The sequence below is a fragment of the Dermacentor albipictus genome, chromosome 4 (genome assembly GCF_038994185.2).
Source record: "Dermacentor albipictus isolate Rhodes 1998 colony chromosome 4, USDA_Dalb.pri_finalv2, whole genome shotgun sequence".
Classification (NCBI taxonomy): Eukaryota; Metazoa; Arthropoda; class Arachnida; order Ixodida; family Ixodidae; genus Dermacentor; species Dermacentor albipictus.
In genome coordinates this window covers 138,199,028-138,212,801 of record NC_091824.1, presented here as the reverse complement: position 1 = coordinate 138,212,801, position 13,774 = coordinate 138,199,028, and the positions used below count along the sequence as shown (strand labels likewise).

At 51.2% G+C, this 13,774-nt stretch overlaps 2 protein-coding genes across 3 annotated transcripts in view; one reads left to right on the top strand and one right to left on the bottom strand.

The window, feature by feature from the left end:
- LOC135895815 (latent-transforming growth factor beta-binding protein 1-like) overlaps positions 1–4,689 on the bottom strand; it is a 40,590-nt gene extending 35,901 nt beyond the window's left edge. The window contains exon 1 of the mRNA XM_065424009.1: positions 4,553–4,689. Coding sequence (XP_065280081.1) covers positions 4,553–4,607 — 55 coding nt within the window. The 5' untranslated portion in view covers positions 4,608–4,689. The remainder of the gene's footprint in view (positions 1–4,552) is intronic.
- LOC135895812 (glycoprotein antigen BM86-like) overlaps positions 1–13,774 on the top strand; it is a 236,882-nt gene that overhangs the window by 111,549 nt on the left and 111,559 nt on the right. The gene's annotated exons all lie outside the window — the stretch shown is intronic.

Below are 13,774 nucleotides of genomic sequence, written 5' to 3'. Positions count from 1 at the left end.
CGACATGCCGGAGTACGTCTAAGCACCAACACCATCACCAAAATAAGTCAATAATACGTAAATTGGTAAAATCACTGAGAATTGCTATGGGCAACTGTAGATGAGTAACCCACCTGCTTCTTTTACGACTGCGGAACCACTCACCACTACGACGCCGATGATGAGACACGTGAAGAGTGCGGAACGCATTTTTACGTTCGACTATACGCGTTGCTTCGTTGGCCGGGCGGAAAAGATGCATATGCGACCAAACATTCTGTATAGGGTACGCAGACACTACGCTCACTGTGATTGCTACAGCACGAACCTCCGCATCAAAAACGCGAGTTACGTTCTCACGAGGAGCGCGAAGCCGCCGTGCACAACCGGTGTTGCGACGGATAAGCGCCCGAGACCGATTCCAAGAGCAGCGGGAAAATAAGCTATTGCGAAACGGCGCTGTCTCAAAGAGTCTTGAGGAGGCGCCCCGTAAGGAGGTGATATATCAACGGCTATTCTCTGCGTCAGCCCCGAGGAGGGGAGCCAGAGCCCAAGCGGCCGCGAGATGTGGGACGGCGAGCTACGACAGGCAATTGAATGACGCGGGCGGGCCGCGAGAGAGGGAACAGGCGAGGCAGCAGAGACCATAAAAGGGAGAAGCCGAGAGTGCGTCGGAGAAGCGTGCGGTGCCAACATCCACGTACACGTGGTGGGCCGGTCACTCACCGAATCGCAGGGGGCTGTTCGGTTTGAGCGAGCACGGTGCTTATATAATTATGCTGATATAAGGATATATATTGCCTGAGTCAATTTTTGAAGTCCACTAAGTATAAAGGAATGAGACGATTGACCAGACTTAAAATAAACTCAAGCTTTGCTATCCGAAAATGTAACTTTCCTGCTCTGCCTGAAGGAAACAGGCTGACACGCAACTATTACATTTATCCAGAGCATCTGTGTGACATTTTCTGAGTGCTCTTACTCGGCTTCCGTCCCGACTTGCTGGGGACTTGTGCATAAAATGGTTTTCCTACGTGAGACCGCTTGTCCCGTTTAAACCGGCGCTAATTACGCGTACGCATCGAAGGTACATATACTGGTGTTTCTAACCGAATCTGGTGGAAGTTTCAGGTTGAGTAAAGGGTTAACTTGGCTGTAGTGCTGGCGATGCAAATGCAACGTGTGAAAAGTGGTCATAGGTTACATTCACATTCTGCAGATAGCAAGCAACATTTTTATTGCTTTATTTGTTCAAAACAAGATCGTCCCGTTCGAACCAGCGGAAGCATTATTTTACACACGACTTCGAAACACAGTGAGAAGTCGTTAAGAAGCAACTACGCTGAACTTTGCACCTCGACTGTCTTATGTTAATATGCATAACAAAAAGGTGACCACTACTGCTGACCACGTGCCCAAGCAGGAAAATTCCGCGTGACCTTCTGAGTTACGACGTTTGGCTCTCATCAAGTGCAGCTTTGTAGATGTTGCTCCTGTAATAATACGCTCAAACTCCATGTCCCTCACTCTCTCAGAAAAGCGAAAAGGTCACACTCCTGTAGATATGAAAATACGACATCCGCTTCTTAAAGAAATGAAGGCGCCACTGCAGATGACGGAAGTGCGAACGAAAGGAGTTTCCACTTGCCGGTTATTGCAGAGGTGATACGAGAGCGATACTGAAGGATACTTTTCGTGCAGCATCCGGACAACGAACAACTGCAGCGAAGACAATAACTAGGGACGGAATGTCTATAGCGGAAAGCAAGACTGTAAGTTTTGAAGTCTCGCGGGGCGTCATAAACACTTGTCAGCACAACATGCTGCACGCATTCTAGAGAGGGCGCCTGAATTCGCGCCTCGATTTCCTTTCTAGAGACATCGCCTGAATTCTGTAAAAAAAACTCCTCTCCCGAAATCCAAATTCTGCTTCCAACAGTCACTATTATTTGACATCTTATCTCAAATGCAACAAATTTCATTCCAATTGCTTCAGGGGTTCTTCCATAAAAGCGTTTCTACGTTTTTTTTATGTAGTTGAATGGGCGGCGTCGGAGGGGTGGCTGTGGTCAAGCTCCCTCCCAAGTACACTGCTTACGTTGTGACTACTTTGGTGAAAGACTCTAGGGAATCGAAATGCGCCCCACAGTAAAAAGAAAGCAACGAAAGCACCTGACGTTTCATCCTAGTCGCCGCCTTCTCGCGGCTGTTACACAAAGGTATTTTAATGCATTAGCATTCTTTGGCGAGCAGTGTCACGCGAAAGGTGTAATTCCTTGTATCTGCACAGCAACGGGTAATTTGCAATGCTAAGTCATTTAATCGTTATGATAGTGTAAATGTAGATGATTGGTGGCTTTTATGCGATAAAGAACAATTTCAAGCAAAAACAAAAATAAATCAGAAGATAATACCCTTAGAGGTACATAGGGCTCCTTAGAAAATGCAAGGAGCAGCTTATGATAGGGGTGGGCCTACTGAAATTTGGCGGAGGGCCAACTTGAAGCTAACGGTTGGGCCAACCTGAAATTTTTCAGTGGGCCAGCTTAAATTAAGGGGTGGGCCAGCTTGACATTTATATATAGGCCAAATTTGCGAAGGGCCAACTTGAAGTTTCCGTGGGCGTCAACTTAAATTTGGGGGCGGGCCAACTTGAAATTTGCGGGTGAGCCAACGCAAATTTGGGGGTGGGCCAACTTGAAATTTGCATGTGGGTCAACTTAAATTTAGGGTTGGGTCAACTTGAAGTTCGAGGGTGGAATTGGCCCAAGTGAAATTTGGGGGTGGGCCAAGTTCAATTTCGGGGTGGGCCTACTTCAAATTTGGGGTTGCCACAAATGAAATATGGGGTTGGGACAACTTGAAATTCGAGGATGGACCTACTTAAATTTGGGGGTGGGTCAACTTTAAATATCGGTGTGGGCCAACTGGACATCTTATATCCTAGCATAAGCTAGGAAAAGCAAGTAAGCAAAACTAAGCAAGTACTAAGTCACAGACGATCCAAACAATGCTTACGCATTAGTAGACGATTCTCAGAAATTCTGTAACTTGTGGTCTTCGCGTCCGGCAACGCTCACGGCGCGCACGCTCCGATTCCGCGCGCGCCGGACGACCACCGCGGGTTCGAGCACTCCGAGCCGCCATGCGTGCAGGGCACCGCGCGTCCGCGCCTGCTCCGGCCCCACAGCTTAGGGGACGGCGAGACCGCGCGCGCAGCAAGGGAGACCCTAGGCAAGCTCTCGAGAAGCCAGATAGTACATTTATTAGACTGGGAGTCAATACAAACACACGTTTTAACGTCACGTCCGAATATGAATCTAATTACACACATGGCCGAATGGTCGCCGGTGGCCGCTAACGGCGCACCGCGACAGAGAGAGAACAAAGAAACGAGGAACAAAGAACAAAGACCCCCAGCAGTAAGGAGTTGCCTATCCTTCAGTCAGCGCCTGCCATCGCGCGCCCCACAGCAGAGAAAAGGGAAATAGAAAGAAACGACAGACGAACAGACGGGGCACGATCGGCAGACGCTGCCTCAGGACATCGAGACGACGGAAGAGTGCGCGAGCGCCCGCCGAGGCCGGGACCCCGACGAGCGGAAGTAACCATCGGCCGGCGGCGGACAAAGGGGGCCGCCGCCGGCAGAGAGGAACACGTACGGTCGTCCGGCGCGCGCGGAATCGGAGCGTGCGCGCCGTGAGCGTTGCCGGACGCGAAGACCACAAATTGGCGCCCAACGTTGGGCCCCAATTTGTGGCGCCCAACGTTGAGACTCCACAAACTTTACCTTGTTTCATGCCTCCTCCTTACCCGGCCCCTTCCTTACGTGCCCTAACCACCGTGGCCTCTTGTTGTCGTCCTGCGATCTTTGGCTTCAAACACCGATAGACAGCTGGTGCAGCCAGTCTCCCACCTCATGCTCAGTATGTAAATTATTGAGCGACACATCGGTGTCTCTCACAATCGTAATGGTTTCTCGCGTTACCCCGGAAGAAGGTAAAGATGTGCTGAAGCTCATTGTTAGTTTTTAGTACCATTCTATGCCTGCGTAAGAAGACCCGCCCAACGTGTGGCAGAAAAGAAGACGACGCTTCGCCGCTCGTACGCACTCTCGGCATGCAAATAAAGGAAATCTTTAGTTTTTAGTACCATTCTATGCCTGCGTAAGAAGACCCGCCCAACGTGTGGCAGAAAAGAAGACGACGCTTCGCCGCTCGTACGCACTCTCGGCATGCAAATAAAGGAAATCTTGGTACGGCGCGTAACGTGGCCGATAGCGCTTGCACCGTGCGTCTGGAATGTTCTTTTTCTTTCTGTGGTGGCTCGCCGCCAATTTGTGGCGACGCTAGCACTCGCCGGTTCGCGACGTTACGCAAACGCGCTCTCTCTCTGTGCTATACATTATGCTAAAACCTAAGTAACACTGTTTACAACACCCAACATCGCAAAAATACAACACGCGCAACGCGTGTTGTTGTAGGTGGTATACAAATTGCGATTCACGTTGCACCGTGTAACGCGCAAAAAGGAGACAGAACTGATTCACTGGACGCGATAATCGATCACTTACCTCGGGCTTCGACAAGCGCACTGTAGATCACAGCACTGATGATAAGAGGACGCATCGTCCTCTACGGTTGTTCACTTTTGAAGAGATGCACGTCGAATGACCAGCAACACGACGACGGCGACACTGCTTTCTCGGCGGCCTTAGCAGAGAGCGAGCGCGGCCCTCCTTCGCACCACGAAGCTCCTCGACACACTACGCACTCCTCCGAGCCGGTGTAGTTATTGCGCGGGAAAATAATGCGGACAGAAAAACTTCTCGCGAGTAAAGGTCGTAACGCTTACGTCACTCGGTGGCGGCGAAGGATCGAAGGAACGCGCCCGCGTCTCTCTCCCCTTCACCGTTACGCTTGTTCGCGGAAGCGCCGGCACGGAAGGAACGTGTGTGCGTGCCGTCTGCGATGGTGGCTCGGGTGGCTCGGGTGCCAAGCGCTGCGACAGTCAAGCGATAGTCGCGGCTCGTCAAGCGCTGTCAAGTGCTGCGACAGTCAAGCGTGTGGGGACCCCTTTTGGGACCCCTGTCTCCTGTTCACGCGCGACTTGGGCCATTCGGCTGCGCGATCGCTGGGGACACGCAGTTGCAAGCCTTATTTTGGATAGCGTACATTCCCCGCGGCCGCGGGCGCCGGCGCGACGCGGAGCCTGCTGCTTGCGCGCGCGGCTCACGTTACGCCGTGCGCCGCGCGTAAGAACAGTGCCTGCGGAGCGGCCCCCTCTCGGCCTCTCTTCGGTTTCTCTCTCCTTCAGCATCGGAGGTGCGCGGGCGCTTTCGCCCGGACAGATTGACTTTCGGTGCTCTTGGCTGTCGGACGTGCGGACCCTCTTGGTCCCGCGCCCCTCTGAGCAAGGCGGCCCCCTTTTGTGTGGCGAACCTGCTCGGAAGAGCCAGCGTGGCGGAGCAGACTTCCCGGGAGCTTTCACCCGTAGTCTGCGACTGCCACCCCAGTGCCGTATTCCCGTACTGTACTCGCATTTTGTACGTAGCAGGGAATAAACCCCCATTCGTTGGTGCCACGGCTGGAGTCGTCTCTACGCCTTGCCGGTGAGTCAGCGAACCCGCCGCGGCGCCCCTTTGCGTGCGCTGCGGAGTGGGGACGAGCTACGTGTCTCCTTAGACCTTAGCTAGCCGGGTCCGGGCACGTTAGCCCGAAGCCCCACATATCTGGCGCCCAACGTGGGGCCTCGGCATGGCGTCGGAGCAGGCCCCTTTGCGGCCCCCGTCGCAGCCTGACTCCTTGGTTGCGGACCTTCTGTCGTTTGAGGTAGCGGACAATGCTGTAAGCTTCAGGGATGCTCTTCGTGGCAACCCCATGCTATCAGATGCCAAGTGCGACCCCCTAGGGACGCCCATTGGTCAGTCCGTTCGCCCAGCGGCACCCTACGGTCCAAGCAGCGTGAGCCCTTTAACTGCTCAGCTGCTTCGGCGTTCTGCCGAGCAGGAGCCATTCCGCTCCGCCGGCTACTGCGATCCGCTATCCGGCCTCAGTTGGCCTGGAGGGCAACCTTTTCGCAGCACCGTCGGCCGGGCTCCCATAGGCCCGCACGACGTTTCTCCGCCGTTCGCCGGTGCCTTAGGGTCACGAGCGGGCACATCCCGGCAGGCACCCTGTGAGCCTCGCCCGGAACAATTGCCGCTGCACAACGCAGCCGCGCAGTTGCTATCATCGCTGATGGAAATGGCGCAATCTCAGGCTAGCGTCAGGCCTCCCGTGGTAGACCCTAGTCCCCCTAGGCCTGCCCTGCCGAGCAACTTCAAGGTACATATTCCGGCGTACAGCGGTTACTCAGACCGCATGAGCGCTACGGAATACCTGGAGTCTCTATGCCAATACCAGAAAGCGATGAGGCTGGAAGACAGCGTGATTATAGGCACCATACTGCCTGTCTCGCTGACCGCCCAAGCTGCGCGGTGGTACGTACGTACCGCCTAGTCGGACAGCGCGCTCGTAGCATGGAGGAGTTTAGGACGCTGTTCAGGCATGAATTCCTCCCTCCTGACTATGAGCGACGCATGCGGCGCGAGTTGGAGCTTCGAACCCAACACAGGGACGAATCTCTGCTCGAGTACGTGAGAGCCATGCAGGAGCTTTATCTCCTAGCAGAGGACTCGGCGTCGAACTCTGAGAGGGTGGAGCGGGTGATTCGGCAAGCCCATCCAACCTTCGCCGCTTACCTTCGAAACGGCCGGTTCCACGACCTGGACGATTTGGCCGCTGAAGCGAAGCGTATTCAGGGTGACATTCTGGCCGCGCGGGCCTACCGCCCGCCGCCGCCAGCGTCGTTGTCCCTTGAACCCCGGTGCGCTTGGAACGGTGGCAACGTGCTTACGCCCGCGCCTTTCCGGCTAACCGACGCAACGGCAGCCCCCGGAGAAACGGAGCGAGGCGCGTGGGAGCTCTCTGACCGCGCTCTTGACCCGTACTCGTATGCCAGGCGGGCGCGCACAGTCGCCCAGCCCGGCCGAGCACGAAACTGGGACCGCCGAAGCGGCCCGGCGGTGGAAACTGATACGAATGCCCACGCGGCGCAACAGAAACCACCGCCGGCGAGCAGCGCGTCGCGAGCAGCTCCGCCTGCACGCAGCGTCGTCTGCTACTAGGGCAATGAGACGGGCCACATTGCCCGGGAGTGCACAAACCGCCGCGCTACCGAAGGGCACAATCGCCCGACGGGAAACGGCGTGCGCCGCCGGTGACTCTGCCTTCGCCGGCGGTGCCCGAAACAAGGGGTTCCTTAGCCCCGATGGCGTGTAGGGTCGGAATTGATGACCCGTCGCTAGCCCCCTTCCTTGCCCTCACGATCGCTGGTCGAACGTTTGCAGCGCTACTGGACAGCGGCGCCACAGCCTCGCTGTTCGGGGAGGAAGTTTTGGCTCACTTACGCCGGCACTCAGTCCGGCTGCGAGCCCGCAACACCGCCTTCCATCTCGCGAGTGGTGCGGCTACCTCGTGTGGCTCGGCGAGATTGGTTGTGCGCTGGGAGGAGCGTGTACGCCGTCACAGGTTCGTGTACCTCCCTGGTCTGTCCGTACCCGTGATAGTAGGCCGAGACTTTCTGGCCCGCACTGGGATCGTGATAGACATTGCGAACAAAGGATACAGGGAGGGCCCTGGTGCGCCCCTGAAACCTTTTGCGCATTTCCCTGTCGCTTCGGTGGCACCTAGAGCCCCAGGCGCGACACCACGGCAGGAGGAGGGGCGAGTCCCGTTGACCCCCCCCCAGACTCCGGCTGTCACAAAACCCGCTGTACACGGCCCCTCGTCGGCCAGCGAAGCGGGCAGAGCTCGTTGCGAGACTCATTCTCCCGAGCCGAGCGCAGCGCTAGCGGATCGGATTTCATGTAATCCTACGATCGCAAGAGCGCGCGGCGAAACGAACCGCTCGCTGCCGCCTTTGCCTGGCAGTTTGTCGGAACGTGAGAAGGCGCGCCTGTCATCGCTTCTGAACCAATTTCACGCGATGTTTACAGATCGGCCGGGACGCACCACTCTTGTGCGACACCGGATCGACACAGGCGACGCGCTACCGTGGAAATGCAATCCTAGGCCCGTGAGTGTGGCCAAAAGGAAAGCTATCGACCTCGCAATGGACGAAATGATCGAGACTGGCGTAATCCGCCGATCTAATAGTCCGTGGGGTTCTCCGGTAGTGCTGGTCCCGAAAAAAGACGGCTCCCCTCGTCTTTGCGTGGACTACCGCCGACTCAATGAAGTCACTCGCAAGGATGCTTACCCTATGTCGAGCATTGACTCAATCGTGGCGAGCCTAGGTGGTGCACATTATTTTACCACTCTAGATTCTAGCCGCGGTTACCTGCAAGTGCAGATGGAGCCAAGGGACGCGGAGAAAACCGCTTTCACCTCACATAGAGGCTTGTACGAGTTCACTCGCATGCCCTTTGGCTGCTCGGGCGCTGCAGCGACTTTCCAGAGATTGATGGACAGAGTTCTGGGAAGGGCAAAATGGCAATACGCCCTAGCCTACCTAGACGATATTGTCCTCTTCTCTCGCACCTTTGAGGAACACCTCCGCCACTTGGAGGACATCCTCGGAAGGCTGCACGCTGCCGGGATCACTCTGAACCCGAAGAAAGCTCAGATCGCAGAGACCCGTGTCTCACTGCTGGGCTTTACAATAGAGCGAGGCCGTGTTTTGCCGAGCGAGGACAAGGTCCGAGCTATCCTCGAGTACCCAACGCCGGCGAACATACAGGCCCTCAGACGCTTTTTGGGCATGGTGAATTACTACCGCCAATTTGTGCCCAACTGCACCGCTCTACAGGCTCCCTTGACCTCGGAATCGAAGAATGTCGTCCATGCGTGAAGAAGCTCCTAGGAGAGAAATCTAATTGCCTCCTGGACAGCAACAAGTTCTACGATGTTACCTTTGGTCTAGTTCAAACCACCGAGTGATGGTCGTATGCGGGATGATGAAGGCTGCAGTGGACGCATACGGTGTGACATATCCATCGGTATACACGTGCGCAGTATCTCTATGCAGTAGTACTGTGCACAAATGTGAAACAGGGTAAGTTGCTTGAGGCCAGTGAATGGAACGGATGACATTTTTGTCGTTCCAGGGATCCGCTGTATAACGAAAAGGTTTAGGCAGGAACCACAGAGGTATTTTCGGAATAGAGTCGGGAGAAAATTGTGATGGTAGAATATTCTAATGGCGCGATATAGCCCTCGAAAAGCTGAAACCTGGGTGGGTGGCAGGGACGGATAACTCAAAAACTTTTCTACCCGGATGAACGAAAATAAAAAGTGTGGATGCTGCTGCTGAATTGAAAGAAAAGGAAGAAGAAACGTTAAAGAAATGATCCCCTTTTAATACCAAAAAGCTAAGTAATAAAAATGTTGTGCCGCATGTGTATAAACACTTTTGAAATATTTACCTTCACGAAAAGTCACCTATAGTGAAAACGAAATTGGTAATAGCGTCGACACCATTTAATCGTTATTTGCGTAATATTTTAGACGACGTTTGCATCGAAAGTTTGTTCATATCAAGAAATCCAAATAGCGTGAATATGCTTCGTTAACCAAATTACTGCGACCGTAAATCCATGTACTTCCTCAAGCACGGCGCGACATACCCGGCGCGCGTTCGCCGCCACCCTGTGACGTCACGGCGGCAGTGCTGTGGCCTCGCTCTCGGTTTGTTTTAAGTGGTGGTGCTCATGGGCGTGCGGCTTCGCCCATATGTTAACGAGGTGGGACATTGAAAATTGTTGTTTTATGTTTAGCTATGGATCTTTGCCGTATTTTAGGCTTGTTTATTGTGTGCTGCGCTAGGAGTGATGATGTAACGCTATGACACTAGCAGAAGCAGATGATTTTTGTGCTTTTTTTCGGGAGAGTAACTGCACGCATGTTTTTCCCCTTCGGTTTGGCTGCCTGCTTGCAGTTCAAAGCCTTTTTGACGCTAGTGTCGTAGAGAAATTTCCTTTAGTGTCGAGTACAAAAACAAAAGGGTCAGAGCACTTTATCTCGCGAACAATGCATACGTGATGTACACACTTGCAATTTTTTCACAATACCGCACGAGCACTGACCGCACGGCATGTCAGTGGCTTTGTAGCGGTGAGGTGCACCCCTCAAGCCGAACAGCGCCGCAGAATGCACTCGAACTAGAATTCCTCTTGCACGACCGCACAAGATGCTGGCAATCCGGGCGTCTCTCGCCGCTTCAAGGCCGCAGACACGCCGTGAGGTCGACACTCGTGTGATATTGCGAAAGAACTACAAGGCTGTACACGATGTTCCTATACATGTCAGATCATTATTTGAGTGTTATGTCGTCCATGGCCGGTGTACTTGCAGGAAACATTTTCGCAGCTTGCATATATTTATTTAGCCACAACACCTTACGCTCCCATTCAAGGGCATTGAGCCCCTTTTAATACCAACAGTAATTACATGACAGAAATTACATGACAGAAAAATAACAAAGTGCAACATCCTTATACAATAATAACAGGCAAAAAAAAGAAACAGGTTGTCACAGAATGTTTTACGATTCGAGATGGATGCAATGTGATCTGGGAGACCGTTGCAATGTGAAATAGCTCTAGGTAGTGGTGATGAGTTAATGCCTGCGTTTCACCATGAATGCGCATGGAACTGAGTGCGTTGTGAATGCGTCGAGATATGTGCAGAGGAACATGGAGCGGCAAACAATGAAAGTTATTACCATAAACGTACCTGTGAAATAGACGTAAAAGAGAAATGACGCGGCGATGTTACAGTGACTGAAATGCAAGACCTTGTTTTATTCGGGTAATGCTCAAATGATAGTCGCAGTTGCCAGAGATGAATCTGGCTGCCCTATAGTGAACCAACATACGGATTAGATAATCTTGATAAGGTGAGCATGTGGATGATGCGTATTCTAGTTGCGGGCGAACATAAGTAAGATACCAGTAAGAACATAAGTAAAACATAAGCAGAACATAGCATTAGTAGAACATAAGTAGAAGTAAGAACATAAGTAAGAGATCAAGCCACTTCGGCAGTTATTTTTATTGCATTCATCAGATTTTTGATTTAGCCATCTCAAGATACTTGTCCGGCTTGAAAAGGCTGCGGTAAGGTCAAACTTTCGGCGGCACATGCGAACGGCGATGCGTTTGCGTTTGTGTAGCATTATCATCATCATCAGCCTGGTTACGCCGACTGCAGGGCAAAGGTCTCTCCCATGCTTCTCCAACTACCCCGTTCATACACTAATTGTGGCCATGTCGTCCCTGCAAACTTCTTAATCTCATCCGCCCACCTAACTTTCTGCCGCCCCCTGCTACGCTTCCGTTTCCTTGGAACCCAGTCCGTAACCCTTGCACCTTTTTTTTTTGTGCTGGTGTAGCACCTACTGATTAAACAACTCGACGTGTTTGAGGTACTCGAAAGTCCATAGTATACATCTGCGTGTACCCAATCGGCTGCCATATGTCAAGCTTGTGCAGCTTTATAATTTATTCATATTAGCACCACGATGATCGAAGGTAGGGCGCGTGACATATTCGCCTGAAGAATGCGACCGTCATGTAGAAATGAATGACAGCGTACGCCATCCGTGGCTTCATACAGCTGTTGACGATAGTGCAATGAGGAAATAAATAAACAAATCTGAACGAGAACCTGGAAAGCAACCGGCGCACAAGTCTACCTGTGAAGAAGCTTAGCCATGCCGGAGCTCCGTACTCTCTGAACAAAGAAAAAAGTAGGTATGTGCGAATGTTCCAAACTTTCGAATAACTAACTGAAGGGTGTCGTCTCGATTCGGTCTTCGAATCGAATAGTCATTATGCCTAGAAGCAAATACGTTTCGATAACTTTTCGGCTATTTCAAAACACCACCTGCACCCAATTAAACAAAAAATTGATGCAAAAGTATAATAAACTTTCACCTCCACGGGCATAGTATAGACATATATGAGGACTTGCGTAGTAGAGCCGGAGGGTGGGGGAGATGTTATGCAAGTGTCCATCTAGTGGACATGTCCGTTTCGTCTGCTGCTGAATTGCTAATTGACTGGGGATACCTGTCTCCTCCTGACGCGTAATCCAACTGAGGCAATGAACACTTCAACAGCAGACGAAATGGTTATGTCTACTACGTGGAGACTTACAGAATACACCCCACCCCTCTTCCCAGGTTGCGTTGCTCAGGTAGCCATAGTTTATAGGCTACACTACAGATATCATTCGCACCCACTGAAGAGTCCTGTACATGCGAAGAAACTGTTTGTTTGCTCTTAACCCTCCATGAGTGCTTTTAATAAACAACGATTCATAACGTACTATGTATAATGACAGAAACTTGCTACCTTTCAGAATACTTGGATGGGAACATTGTTTTATATAAATTGTGATACCGGCTGTTCATTATTCGAAATAATGGGCAAACTATTTAATATTCGGTTCAATTTGTTTGTGGCACTATTCAATTTGTATCCGATTCGATCTCGAAAATGCCTATTCGCCCACCCGCAGAATAAAAGCCCTGTTCGTGCACTCTTGCACCTTTAGTACTCTTATGAGCAATCCCTAACAGAGAACTAAACAAGAACATAGTTCTTCACTGTCGCAGGTAGCCTACTAAACTTGGCTAAAACATGTCAAATGATAAGAGTTTATACCCGTCGGATCAAGTTTCGCAACATTGATAATGAAGCCGGGCTGCGTGAGATGGGCAAGCAGCACAATGCTTACGCATACTCATAGACAACGCACAGAGGAGTTTCTGCATCAATTTTTTTCTTCTTCGGTGACTTCGTGCGCTCTCGCTGCACTAAATACATCCCTCTCTGCCTAAGTGCAGATGTCGTCGCCTGTTAACAGGACGGCTTTGGCAACTGAAAGGCTCGCGATATTGTTAAGCCAGTTTTCAAATTATATGGCATATTTTCGAGGTTTCAATTTTCATTAGCTTTAAATTATGGTACTCGATCTCGAGACCGTACGCAAAATACTGGCGAGCGTTGCAGTATACAAAATATTTACTAAAATAGTTTGTCTACGAACTATTTTTTGTTTCGTTTCCCGGCAGATACACGTACCAAGTCGTCAGGACGCAGAATATACAGGGTGTTTCAGCGAACACTTTCAAAATTGTAAAAAAATTGCCTGTGGCAGATAGCGCAAGTCTAGTTCATGAGCTCGAAGAAACAGGCATTACTTGTAGAAAAATTGGAGCGCATAATCGAATAATTAACAGAAATTTACCAATTAGGTTTCAACTAATTATCTTGTGGCGCATATTGCAATTTAGAAGTTCTAGGGAATGAGAGTGCAAAGCATATCCACTTGAAGATAACTGTGCAGATAAAGCCATTTACGACATATGCCCTGTCAAACTTTCGGTAAACATGCACTGCCGTTCCACTTACTTTCTCAACAAAACATCGTTTTATGTATTGAAGTACAAAGGTAGCTAGAACGCAAATGCCTCATTCTGCAAAGTTGGGCAATCGATATCTCGAAACTGGTTTCATTCTGAGAATTCGTTCCAAGGGGATCCGCCTTCCGAACTCTTGGGCTGGAGTTGGTAAATTGCAATACGTACTGGAAAGTAATTAGTTAAAACTTAATTAGTGAATTTGTGTTCATTAGTCGATCATGCATTTCAGTTTTTTGTGCAAATAATTTCCGCCCCTTCGGGTATATTAGCTCCTGTAGCAGAGCTGTGCTATCTGCCAAGGCAATTAAAGAAAAAAATTGAAGAT